This window comes from Poecilia reticulata, chromosome 16 (genome assembly GCF_904066995.2).
Source record: "Poecilia reticulata chromosome 16, P_reticulata-male-v2, whole genome shotgun sequence".
Lineage (NCBI taxonomy): Eukaryota > Metazoa > Chordata > Actinopteri > Cyprinodontiformes > Poeciliidae > Poecilia > Poecilia reticulata.
In genome coordinates, this window is record NC_088845.1 from 30,496,185 (window position 1) to 30,510,377 (window position 14,193).

The 14,193-nt window shown below is 37.4% G+C and overlaps 1 protein-coding gene across 5 annotated transcripts in view; it reads right to left on the reverse strand.

Annotated features, from left to right (window-relative positions):
- The window catches only part of vps13b (vacuolar protein sorting 13 homolog B), a 312,384-nt gene that overhangs the window by 258,923 nt on the left and 39,268 nt on the right, over nucleotides 1-14,193 (reverse strand). For all 5 annotated transcript variants that reach the window (XM_008432898.3, XM_008432900.3, XM_081617077.1 and 2 more), the window contains exons 12-16: nucleotides 14,085-14,172; nucleotides 12,328-12,513; nucleotides 10,101-10,270; nucleotides 8,677-8,871; nucleotides 6,450-6,574 (exon numbers count right to left, since the gene is read on the reverse strand). In XM_008432898.3, coding sequence (XP_008431120.2) covers nucleotides 6,450-6,574; nucleotides 8,677-8,871; nucleotides 10,101-10,270; nucleotides 12,328-12,513; nucleotides 14,085-14,172 — 764 coding nt within the window. The remainder of the gene's footprint in view (nucleotides 1-6,449; nucleotides 6,575-8,676; nucleotides 8,872-10,100; nucleotides 10,271-12,327; nucleotides 12,514-14,084; nucleotides 14,173-14,193) is intronic.

Sequence of the window (14,193 nt, forward strand, 5' to 3'; positions counted from 1 at the left end):
TAATATAATTACTAGGGAACACTAACTCATTAAACAGGGAGTCAGATCACAGAATGTAGCAAAGGCACCAATGATTTGTTCCAAGGATTTAACATTCCTTAGGACATCTCATGGCTCTAGAACATGTGAAACTTTCTCTTTACTTTACCTTATCTGTGTCTATTTGCAAAGTCCACAGAAGAGCCAGTGCAATCAATTAAGGGCTGACATATTTGTCTGATAAATACCATAGATAGCAACTGTCATAAGACCAGCAATCCCTTATTTGAAATTATTTCAAATCACTCACTGTCACAACCTACTTTAATTAACCACTCCTAATGACACAATTCCAAAACTAGGTTTACAAATCCACTAACAATAATTGTTTCTAAATTTTTAGAGCTTATTTGGGGAATCGGTGCCAAAATGGAGGGAGAAAAGGACTTTCAGCAGCCTACTGCATTCTAGACAAGAACGGACTGCTCCTGGTAATAACCAATGACGTATTGCTGTGACGTGCCCAATTTTATCCTTCAACAAACTTGACTTAGTATGCTTCAAAATAATATTTATTGAACAAGCAAACACTTTACAGAATATTAAGTGTCTAAAAACAAGACTAAATTAAAAACTAAAGCACAAGTTTATTGCTCTTTAGTGATACCTCATCTATTTAATTTCTACAGTCCACCTTGAAATGTTTTCTTCAGTAATCTTATCTTCATTAATGGATTAGTAAAATTAGGCACATAAAAAGCAAATAGATTTTTTTTTACCCATGGGATAAATGGTAAGCAAAGCAAATGGTGGATTGTTTCTAATTTTTAAGTGTAAAGATTTACGCTGTAAATCTACTGTACTTAAACTTCTGTGTATTTATTGTTACCTGCACCAACATTTTTAACTATTTACTAGACCACAAAGGTTGAGGCATGCCTTTTAGGCACAGGACAACTTGTTCACTTAACTAATGAAAGCAGAATATGATGTAAAAAGCAGAGTGTAAATATTGAGCATTTTATTTGATATTGAGCATTTTACTTGCACTATGTAAGAAATACTTTACTCAGCTGCTGACTTAGCACTAAATATGATTTTTTTTGTGCGAAACATTTTTAATTGCATCTGCTATATAGTCAAAAATGGAATATAGGAGTATATGGAGTACATACATTTTAGTGTATGCAAGTATACATTAAAATGATTTGCTATATGACAAGCTAAAAACACAACAAACCCTCACTGTTGGACATTTTTTTATCTAGGTACTACACTTTAGCTCATTTCTTATGCTTGCTCTACTGGGACAATTAAGCAATTATGACGCTACTGTATCTTAACTGGAATCTCCACTGATATCCAGCATGGCAAAACTATCTGGGTTCAATCTGGAAACGAGTTAAGGGTCCAAGACTGCATTTGCAACCACAGCGTAGAGCTTTGCAGCTCCTCAAAGTCAATGATCCTCAATATTTGACTTTCCCAATCTTACGTGAGCAAAAACTCTTCGCAAGAAAAACTTGTCTTCTTTTACTCTTGCACACTTGCACCCCCCTTATCTAGACATCTGGAGCACCCTGACCCAAAATGTACACACATGCACACAAGCATACACTCGCTCTCTCACCCTTTCTTGCTCTCTCTCTCCAGAGACAGCTTTATTACGTAGGGATTACTAAAAGAAATGTTTTAATCAAGTGCCTCAGACAGCTGCAGGCCACAAGGCAAGAAAATGACAATGATGCGGTTCATCAGGCGTTAAAGAAAGACGAATCAGAAGGCCAGCGGATTACTGGACATTCAGCTTTCTACCTCTGTTCAACAAGTCCAGCTGTGGAGGAAAACTAGGATAGAAGAAATTAAAGTTAACAGAACAAGCTTTTCCCCACTTTGTGTAGATAAAGTTCAGATTTTAAGATATGAATGATTTCTGCAGCTCAGATTTAATTTTCATTCTCTTCCTTTTTGGAAGAAATGGGAATATCACTGAAGGCAGGTGGAGAGGAAAGGAAAATGGAATGCACACCACAGGAGATAATAATCCACAGAGAGCTGATAATCCATCCTTCCCTACTTCCCACTGTTATCCTTCCGTCCAGTGTCAGGTCCTCAAATGACTAATTCAGGAATTAATGGGAGTCTTTCAGTAAACTAAAAACATCTCCAGCTGCTCTTATATGTGCCATGGTACTCTTAATGTACATGACAAAATCTATTAAATGGTCAAGTTAAAATTTAGGAGATGTTCTTGGATTGGATTAACGCTGCCTCCTGGCATTACAGCATAAAATTTACATCTCTGGGACAAATTAAAACCCAAGCTGACTGAGGCTAAAATATATCACAAAAAAAAAGTGAAGGAATAGCACTTCTGTTGCACTGCTAACGTTACTTTTCAACTCTTGATGTGATTGAATGTTCTAAGAAAGGCATATGGCTTATTATAGCAGGAATGCCAATCACTGAGGACAGAAGATTTGCTTTTTCTCAAGCCATTTACTTAAAATAACACGGCTCAATACATCCATTGATTTCCTCCAGCCATAAAACCAAATAAAACTGTCCAACACCAGACGCAAAAGAGAAAAAAACTCCTTTCTGCAAAGTAGGCCAAAATATTTTATAGACTGTGGAACAAAAAAAAAATACTTTGCAGCTCACAATTCTTTACATGAAATGGCTTTGAGTAAAACGTGGAACATAATTACATCATATGCCATATTCCAACTAAGTACACACCTGTTTATACACAAACACTGCTATAACTATCTTTACTAAAACATATTTCAGATCATACTGGCAAATGTTGCTTCGAAGTATGTGCTGATCCAACAATTGAGTAGAAAGTAAAAATCCTTGTTAATATTCCATAATGTGCTCAAAGCATCTTTTTTTTTTTTACAATGCACCATCTACTGCACAGTTTTTCTTATCCAAATTCTGTTATTTAAGGATATTGCCTGCAAATTTGGCTAGTTCACAAATGTCAAAGCCACAATCAATGTTCTTATGAATGCATCCTGCTCATGTACTTTTTTCTAAATTTAACTTGGCTCTATTTTCAAGTACACAAAAAACACTTGTCATCCAGCTGTAGTTGGAGACATAGACCAGGAGCAGCTTGCTATGAGTAACTATGAACAGGAGTAATGAGGCATTACAATCACACCAGAAGCCTCATGCCTCAGATACCTCAAGCAGACTTCATAAATCACAACACAAGCTAATCGAGAGTCTAGACCACTGGGCCAGACATAGTAAGGCACTTCTAAACTTCAAATAAAAAGTGAAGAAATCTTACAGCTAGTGCTAAAAATGGAATTTAACTGGGACAGAGTAATAGACTACGACCAATAATGAGATATCAAGGGAAAACCAACATTCTTTTCTATGCTACCAGTCTAAAACTAAGTCCTCTTTCAGACGCTGTATAACATGCACCTGTAATACCACATGCTTTCATGCTTTAAAAAAATGATCTCCTCAGAAATAGCTGTGCAACTAATAGGGGCTGCTAAAAATGCCACATAAAAGCTGGCGGAGGCTTGAATTATGGCCTGCAACGCGACGAACCACACCAAGCTGCTGCTGGTTAGTTGGTTGGTTGGTGGGCCACAGCCAGCCTCCATATGTTGTTGCCGTCAGGTGGCCCTGAATAAGGAATATTATATGGTGTGAGTGCAAGTGTGCATGCGTATGCACTCATGTGTTTGAGTGAGAGTGAGGCTAAGTTTTAGGGAAATCAATGCAGGTGGCACTTCTAACGTACGCTGCCTCCCCTTATTCCATATTTTCTCATGAGGGGAACAGGAGTGAAGAAGTAGGTGTGGAATTTATATAGACTAAAAGGTTTAACAGAATTATCCACAAGGTCGGGTGTTCATACACATCAGCACTGTGAATTTGTACAAACTGGCACAGTATAATAGTTGGACAATTTATCAGTAAACCATTACTGTCTGTATAACAAACAACATACAGACTCACAATCATGCAAGCAGACGGATTTACTACATGAGTAATAATTTGCGATATTTGCTAAATTTACTATAGAAGCGTCATAACCAACATTTAAATGTTGGTCTGAGGTTCACTGCAAAATATTCTTGGGTAGGAGTATTACCTGCCCAAGGTAAAACAGGATTTGCCAGCTTACCAAAATTACTACATGAGTACATCAACAGTTTAAACTGAAGGCCCCAAAAGAACCCAGAGCAACATGTAAAGCACTGTAGTTGCACTGTAGTTACTTGCCATCTTTATGTTTAGAGTGCATGGTCCAACAATACAAAAGAGACTGGACAAGAATGTCATACAATGAGAAAGTTCAGTGGCGAAAACCTTTACTGACCAAAAAAAACACAAAGGCCCATCTCAAATTTGCCATAAAACAACTTTGTTTTCCCAAAGACTTTGGGGTAAATTTGGAGTGAACTGATAAGGCAAAAGTGGAACTTTCTGAAAGGTAGACATCCTGTTACAGCTGGTGTTTCTCTAACATGGGACTTTAGAGAAACACCACCACACAAACTTAAAAAAAAACAAACAAAAAAAACTGGTGGGCTGCTTCAGAACCTCCTAGACAAAGTCAAATAATTTATGGAACCATCTACTCTCAACCTAAAGTTTTGATGGGCTTGATAATTTTTTAAGTGTTTCTTTCACATATTCTTCTTAAGTTGCATTGTTGAAGCAGGTGTATGATAGTGTCTTCAATCCAAAAGTGACATAAAGAACATAAAATGTTTGGATCCATCTTGCCTTACATTACTGGTGTTGTAATGGTGTGTTGTAAATTTTCGTAGCACAAGATCTTGAGCCAGATTTGTTATTTCCAGGAGGATAATGCCAAGTCACAAAGTTCAAATCATTCCAAACTGGTCTCTGGAAAATGAAAATTTGTTCACTGAACTCTAATGGCCTTTAGAGTCACCGTACTTTTCATCGATCAGAGTGAAAAGTACAATTTAGTGGAAATTGAGATTTGCGTCATGGATGTAGAGCTGACAAAATCATGTCAGCATGGACCAAAGTCCATGAGGCATGTTGCTGTCATCTAGTATATCCCTGAACTCTTTAAAACCTGCCTATCACCTTTCTTCCAGGAGCAAACTGGGAAGCTGTGTTTATGAGATTTTGACTTTAGTGACAGATAATACAAGAGGTAGAATGTCTGGCAAGCTGTTTCCTTTTTAAGGCAGGAGGGGGTCAAATACGAGTCACATTGACTGAAATGACAGAGGCTAAGTTTCTGAGTTAAGACTATTTAGCGTAACACAGCAAACTGCCCCAATTATTGCCTGAAGGGCAAATACTGAAAAAGAAAAAAAACCTGAACAAATCGTCGATAGAACCATATTTCAATATTTCTCCAAAATATTAAACATCAAGGTCAAGTTAATTGACAAAAAGTTGAGAAAAATGTCAAACTCACAAAGAATGGTTTGGATAGCTAAACTACACTTCATATAGTTCACCACCACACTCTGTGAGCCTTAGACCCACTGAAAGTATATTTATAAAATAATCTTATTTCATCAAAACTAATGTTTCTATTGTTCTTTTAAAATAAAAATAAAAGGTAACAGGTAATTGTTGCATAAAGCTTCTGAATCAACTACTTAAGGAAGGCTGTGAATCTGGGGAAGAGAATGGAGTTCTGAGCAAAGAGCAGACAGACTTCAAATAGATTTTCACAGTAGCAGAGAGAACAGACATTCAGGTTCTGTCAAAGCACCAGCTCAAACTGGTTACCTTCCCAGCAAAGCAACCACTCTGCAGCAGATACGTTATTTGTCTGGAGAAGAAGTCAAGAAAGTCAAAACCATCTGCAGGTCTTCACGTGTTTAAATTTGAACTAATGAGGGAAATAGATTCCCAAGGTGGTGCTCTGGCACAAGCTTCCTGCCTTAACAGGCACTCTGACTGCAAGGTGTGAGAGAGAGGGCACAGGGTGAGCTTGTGTGGGATTTTCCCCAAGTACAGTAGGTTACTGAGATTGGTGACAGAGTGAATAATGGCAAGTCCTTTTTTTTTTTTTTGCTCCATATAGATTTTAAAAAAAACATTACAAAGCTGCTTAACTTGCAGCTTTGTAATGTTTTTTTTTTCATTACAAAGCTGTAATCTAAAACAAACAACCTAAACAGTCTCTCTTAAGCAATACCAACTCAAGCCCATTAAATTGAGATCATCATAAAAGAAGGTAATACAAGTTAAAAACTGGTTTAATACATTTTAAGAGTCAAGATTCATTTTATTCTCATCTTTGTATTTTCCCCTTTATTCACATATACAAAATGAAAAGATACATCTTTCCTTTTTTTAAACTGACTTTTGCCGCACTCAAAATTACCTGTTGCCAAGGTTGGTACTGTTTATTTGTGAATTCAAAGTAACGTTAAAAGTGTGGCTCATCTACTGTACTTTTACAGAAATTTCTACCAAACAAAAGTTTATACACTCACCAATAAGCAGGCAACTGTATGAGCTTTCCATAGATTGCTGTGCTGAAAGAAGGGATGATGGAGATGAGAGGCAGGAAGCTTCCCATGCGGTCCTGGCATGTTAAGCCTGCCTGGAACCCAAAAACCTGCAATGAGACAGAGGAGATTAAAGATGAGATGGACTGAGAGGGAAAACATGCTGCTGAACAGCTCAACCTAATTATTGTATCCAGAAGGTCATCCATAACAGAAGATATGTTCATAATATTTGTGTGGTTTTTCTATCTCATACTGACTCATGCTTAATTTGAAAAATTCTGAAAAGGTCCCCAAGAAATGTTATCCTATTATTAACATACCGTGATTTAAAAATGTCAATTTCAGGCTTAGCCAAGACATCATGGCCTCCTTCTGGGCACTTCAGCTACAATACCCCCATACATTAGACAAAATGCATATTTAGAGAAAAGTCCCACAAAAAAATAAATCCCAGAGTAATAACACCTTCCAAATAAAATCTGTGCAGTTTTACAATATTTGTTTTAGTTCTCTTTTTTATATCCCATGGAAATACATCACAGCACTATTAAGCAAGTTATGTACATTTATCTTATCTTCTTGATCTGAAACAGCACACCCCTCTTAGAGCAGAACATACAGTCATGTATTTGCTACAGTGGTGGCATCAGCCACATAAACTGCATGAAAGACAAAGAACTTAAGGTTTTTTGTCACAAGATCACTATGCGATTTTACAGTTTATCAGAAAATAGAAATAATGACAGTTTTCTTTTATAGCCTTGTTAAGTTATTACGCATTTTTGAGCTCTTGCCAATAATCTTCGAAACGTGAGAAGAGCTAAACGCTACCCTCAAAACAGACACCATGGCACTCACAAAAAGCATCAATAAAACATAAATTAAGGTGAATTGCGGCCAGAGTGACCTCCACCCTGTCATGATCTCACTGCCAAAATCCAGAGGCAGTTAGAACGCTGACACAGATGCTGATTGGTCACAAAAATCCTTAGCCACTGACCAGTTGACTGTTAACCCTCCAGTGACCCTTTGATAAGAACGAGCAGTAAGACATCTAGTAAACATCCTGCTTTTAAAAACACTCCTAGACAAAACCCTGGAAGACTGATCCAACACAAATTAGTTCAGGTCTGGTTAGTTTTATAAAAAGATTAAGTGGCCATTACACTGACTAGTGTATGTGTATTACTTTGTTCTGCAGGGATTTTATATTAACTTAACATAAAAAGTTTATACCTACTGTTATGCTTTATTTGTATGAAAACTTCAAAAATACAGTACAGCAGACATGAAAAAAGGCACCACAGTACTGCAATGCTGCACATAAAGGCCTAAGAAGCCATTTTCTAAAGGTTTCGTTTGTCTTCAAAACAAAACAGCAGCATGTACTGAGATTGTTCTGTTAAAACAAAAATAAATTTACAATAGTTAGAATATCAAACAAAAATACAGAAGAGAAAATTACATCCTACATTAAAATCTGATTTGCACATCGCTGAGTAAAATATCTATTTGATCCTTTAGCAGAACATTGTGGAAAATTATTTATTTGAAACTGCAGCACCAAGACATTTTCTGTAGTTTTTCAGCTGGTTTGCACATACTACTTCACAAAACCACTGAAATCCTTCTAGTTTATTAGCAACAGAAAACTTTAGCTCCCTCCACACATTTTTCGGAAGACTTAGCAGTGGAGACTTGTTAGGTCATGTTAACTGGGTGCGCTTGATCCGCCTGGTGAGGTAAGAACAGGAACTTCTGCAGTTAATAGACTGAACGATGAGTGTAACATGAGCACGTAATTGATCACATATTGAGCACATAATTTCAACAAAGTGCAGGATTGGATAAAAATCCCTACTCAGAGTTTGGCAGACCTGTTGACAAACTACAGAAATATCCTAGTGCTCTGCTTAACGATAAAAGCTTCTGCAGCAATTTCTAAGCCATGTTTTTCCAAAATATCATATTTCAGTTCATCACATACAAATCATGTACTGCATTTTCTGGTTTTTTGGTTGATATTGTTTCTCCCCACAATAAAAGAAAAAAATTTACAAAATCAACAGGGGATAAAATATATATTTTTATAAAATATGCTTTATCCTGCGCATTTAATGTAAATTATATTTTAAAGCCAAAGAACTCCCTAGAATGTTTTAGTTGAAGAGCTACAAGTAAAATTCATAGCCAGTATTCTCCTGCTCACCTTGAGGTAGAGATGTGAGTAGCAGTGGTGGAGCAGGTTGTCTGGGGGCTGGCTAAGGCTACTGACAGTACTGACCAGCTCTGGACCATACATTGGAACAGAGTGGTCAAAATTCACCCTTTCAACCTGAAACCGCACGGACGGTATTGAGTGCAGTGGCTGGAGCACTGGCACAGAGACTGGTCTTGGTGCAACCTGAACAGGGGAAAAAAGGATTTAAACAAAGATTACATAATCCTTGCATTTCTATTCTAGCCCATTCTCACATTAATACACTTCAGAGTTGACAATAATACTAAAATGTTTCTACTTTAGATTCAGTCTGATAAAGCAGTGACAGTTTAACTACTTCAATCTGATTTCTAATCAGTAGTTTTACAAAAAAGGGAAGATAAACATGGATTAAAATGTGAATAAAGTGTAGTCTATAAATCCAATACAAGCATGAAAGATGCTGTAGACTTCCGTGATGCTCAACATTTTTGAGCCATCTTTCCTCAGGATATGACAATTTATCACCAGTTAAGCCCAAAATGATTCATATCCCTGGAGGCTTTCGGCTTCCCCTAATATTTTAATTTTATTAACATATTTCTAACTGGGAGGGGTATTGAAATTTAAGTTTGAGGCAAAGTCAAAGTCAAGACTGGGAACTTTGAAGAGAGCTAAAGATCAGAGTGATGGCAAGACTTGGAGTTCATCACCCATGGTCAGCAATTATAAGAATAAAATTTTGCTCAACTAAAACTAATCAAAAACACCTTCACTTTACATATGGTTTATTTTGTATTACTTTTTTTTTATTTTTTTTAAAGCAAACCTAAAAAAAACCCACCCTTTTCTTGTGATGTCATCACCGTCACAGAAATACAAGCAAGCGTCAATTAACTTGGCGGATCAGAAGCTTGCGACTAATCGACTAAATCCAGGTAAGAAAATTGTAATTTGAATCTTATTAAAGTTTAGAAAGAAAACATGACTTCCATTCCAAACCACACAGCTCACGTTATTGACAATGATAACATTACAATGATGCTGGATGTGTTGGGGTTTATAAAATATGACTGCTTTTCATAGTTTTCAAATATTTGCCAGGCTTTGTAATCTATCTGTAATTGGTTTCTAATTCAATATATATCACAAAATATAATGCAAGTTGTCAAAATGTAAACATTTACTAATTGATTTCTGTATAAGGAGTTTAAAATATACATAATATAACATTTATTAACCACATTTGGATCAAAAGGAGTGTCAGACTCTGTTGGATGAAGCCAAAAGTCTCACTTGGCATCTGTTAGAGATTTTCACCACGCAATCCTTTATGGCACTTAAAGACGCTTTTAAATATGTTAAAGAAATGTGCAGCAAGAATGAAGGCAGACGGCTGCTGAGTGGAGCAAAACAAGATGTTGAGGAGCTACCTTATATCCCAAGATGACAGGAATTAGTGTGTGAAGAAGGTTGAACTCTGCCATGGAGACGGTAACAGAGACTTGGAGCAAAGTGACAGAAGTGAGTCTGGTCGGTATGAATTCCTCTAGACGGGAGATCTCCTCTGGAGTAGCTGGACCATGGGACGCCTCAATAGCTTCTGCAGAGGTATTCAGACACAAATACTCACGTTTACCTTAGATTATTTACTTTTAGATATTGGAGATATACTGATGTTAAATTGCAAGTGTCAGAGTATAATTTTAGAATGAATGCTGCCATGAGTAATTAGTGGTTTAATAAAGTAAGAAATCCCGTAAGGAGTTCATTTGGATTTCATATAAACAGTTTGGCAAGTAAATCAATTTCAGGAATTCTGCGTCATTCCACTATGCCTGCTACATGAACTACATAATCAGGTTTCCAGAAAAAAAGTAACCATCAAATAAATCACAACTGATTTACTTGAAGCATTTTGGCACTAGCTTTAGTGTGCTTTTCAGTAGCTATGTTCATGAACAGCTTTATAAAATCAATAATTACAACCCCCCAGAAAAGGCAGCAGTAAAGTCAAACCTGCCCACCTTTAATGAGGAATACCATGTCTTATGCCTGAGGTAGACTTCTGTTGCGGTCTTGGCTCTTGTTCTGGGACTCTGGCTTCTTTTAGTTCTGTTAGGGTTCTGATGGGCTTGGCTCCCACCTCCATGGTGGTCCCAGAACCTAATCTAATAGTTGTTGGTCTCTGGCCAACCTGGAGTATGATTCAAATTAGACTAGCACTGCTCTGTCTAAAAAGAATCGAGTGGCAGGGTTCAACTAGATATCCTCAATGCACAATTAGATAATTAATTTAACTTGGACACAAGAAAGTGGTAATGAAGACAAATAGTCGTTAACCATTCAGAACAGAACTCACTGTAATACACTTGAAAAAGAGTAACTGTGCATGTTAAGATACACACAATTGCGCATAGTTTAGAAAAATCCCTTACTCACTTGAAATCTGTACTTCGATCCTGGGACTAAATAACACCCAGAAACTTAAAACATGTTTTTCTGATCAGAGAATGAGCCACAAAAAGCTCTGACCAGGTCCGGATAAGTGAAGAAGACTCAATCAGAGCCATTTTCAGTATCTGCAATGTTTTTCAAACAAAGCACAACAAAGCAAAGAGGTAAAGAAGTTATTTCAAAGAAAACTGACATAGCTGAACTAAAGGTTGCTGTGGTTTAACTTTTTAAGTTTCCAAACTCTCTTTGTCACACAACATACTGGATTTAGAAATGCTTGCAGGTTTTTGAAATTTTCAGAGATTGAGAAGGATGTTATTTGGATTGCTAGCCAGATTAAACACGGTAAAAGCCAATTTAAAATCCTAAACTTTGTAACTACTTTACCTTCGTTTTACAGCGACTTCTCTTTCACACAACTGCATGACGTTGCCTTGTGCTGTAAGTATATGACTACTCAGCAAAAAGGCTAGAAATAATATTTTCATTGCTGTTATTTCTTCTTATAATTCATAGAGTAAAACTGCAGTCTGATCAAATTAATATCAACAGGTTAAAGATTTGCAAAGACCAAAAATCTGAAATTAGCTACAAAATTAGCATGAGTACATTGCCACAAAATAGTATAAATGAGACTGTAAGACAATACACATGTTGTGTGTTATGTTTTGGGACTGCCTTTAATAAATTAATTCTATAACTCCACCTGGGAATCTTTTCATACCTGCCCCTGCAGTAGAGACAGGAGAATATATATGCATGAAAAGTATCAATACTGACCAAAGGACAACACTTCTGATTGAATCATTACCTGTCATATTTTGTTTCCAAAGGTGAAGTCGTTTAAACCAGGGTAAAACTTATTTCCAAGTCTTTCACAACGTTAGTGCTTCAACTATTAAACACAGAAGCACACTCATCTCTCTTTCACAACCACCCAGGGAATGCTCATACCTCTACAAGTATCTAGGAATGATCACTAAGAGAATGGGTTTGGCTTCAAACTTCCTCAAAAGGCTTTAAAAGTTGCTACTTTTATGCACAGCTGTGTGCTGAGGAACAGCTTGTGTAAGTAGATAGCAATGTGATGAAGACATTAGAACGTATAACTGCTACACCTTATGGTGAGGGTAAAATACAGGATCTGGAGAATGAAACATGAGTGCGTGAGGCTTGGTCACATGTTCAAGAGTGAATTCTGACCTTGCTGTGGTTTGCAATAAGGCTCATATTCATGATCCATGGCACAGGTGATCATCTTGAGGATGCGGTGGACTGCACTACTGTGTAGCCGGATGTCAAGAGGTCCGACCACCAGCCTCTTCATGGAGGTCTCTTGAACTGCAGGTGGCAACTCCTCTGGATGTAGCCCAGAAAAGTCCTGTGAACCTACAAAAACATAATAGGATGGCTTAAAATACTGATGGTATCTTCTTTCAGCCCCAAATGTGAACTTTTTTGTGGACAGAATAAAAGATTTGTTTTTCATATTAATATTTGCAGTATTACATCCTCCTCTATTCCCTGGAATAGCACTACAAAGATAGCTGTGGTGGAACTCAGCAGCAGGCAGCAAAACACATAGCCATGAACAACCAAAGTGATGAATATTCCAAATGTCCTGTTCTCTCACACAGCTGTCCCTTCATTCATCGCAGGCCCATGTACCAGAAGTCCACTTAAAAGACTAAGCTCCCCAGCAATAAAAAAAAAAAAAAACACAGAGAAATTAAAAATAAAAGATGGGGGTGGAAGAATGGCAGAGAGGGAGGAAGAGGACAAAGGGTCAAAACTTGCTTTATTCCCATTACATTCCAGCAATACGCTGAGCTCAGAGCTAAACACTGTGACCTTTAAGTTTTGTTGTTTTTTTTTGTTTTTTTTGGTGGAATTGGCTTGAGAGGGAGGGTTGTAACTCACAGATTTTTGAAATTTATAAAAGGCGACAGGCATTGCCACTTTCCCTCACCCCCCCAGTAAGATAGGGCTACAGTGGATTACGCCTAATATTAACCAGATGGCCATAGTTAGAATGGTCAATGTAATGATGAGGAGGCCGAAATTAGCACTGATTTAGACATCTGAAAGCGTCCTTGTTCCTCAAGATTAAAAATAAATTTAATCTGCAGTAATTATTCTAAGGTGTATTTAACTGACCTAAGTATTTTGTTTGTCACTCTGCACTCCAGTGGGAATGCAGAGTTGAGTCATTTTGGGGGTTAATATAGGATTAGAGGCATGCTCAAGAAGGCAAGAGTTATTCCTCTACTCATTCATTATCACCTTAAAACAAAGGTAAGGATATTGTTCTGGACTAATGCCACTAAATAAGATAAAAGACAACAAGGTAGTGTAGAATTCATTTCTTTAGCAGAAGAGCACAAAATTAATCTTTCCCACCAGAACTGAAAAAAGGCAAATGAGCAAAGAGGTCCAAGAATAACATTTCCAATTTAAGAACAGTTTATCTCTTAATGGGATCTTCAGATCTCTTGGATTTGGATAAACAATCTCAAGTGCTGCTGCTGCTAAAGAATGAGGGACCTTGCCCATCTTAAGACTTCTGCCAGGAAGAGTGACACCTAATTAGGCAAGTGGGGCCAATTCACTTTCTCAACAGCTTACAGGTAAAGCGAAAGAGGGGGAAACATTGTTTCAACAAGCAATAAGGAGAGAGAAACTCAAATATGTGTCAGCGTAGACTAAACACTTCTGACAGTTGCCCCGCAGGTAAGTTTGGGGTGAGAGTGAGGACAGGGAGGGTCAAGGACCAGGTGGCTGTGAATGAAACAAGGAGAGCTTTTTCTTCAAGTCTTGAGTGGGCCAGGTTGACAGGGAGAAGAAAAGAGAAAAGGAGTGAGAGAAAGAAAGGGGGAAGGAGGGAAGAGCAAGAGAGAAAGAAAGAGGAGGTGACAAGGTAACCAAACAAACTGTGTGAGGAAGAAGAAATGAAACAATACCTTTGGAGCTGCTGTTCTCCATTGTGTAGAGATAATCCATATAGAAAGCCCCAAAGCGCTGCATGCCTGCTATCTCTGTGTAGCTCTCCTATCAGACAAAAGCAGAGTT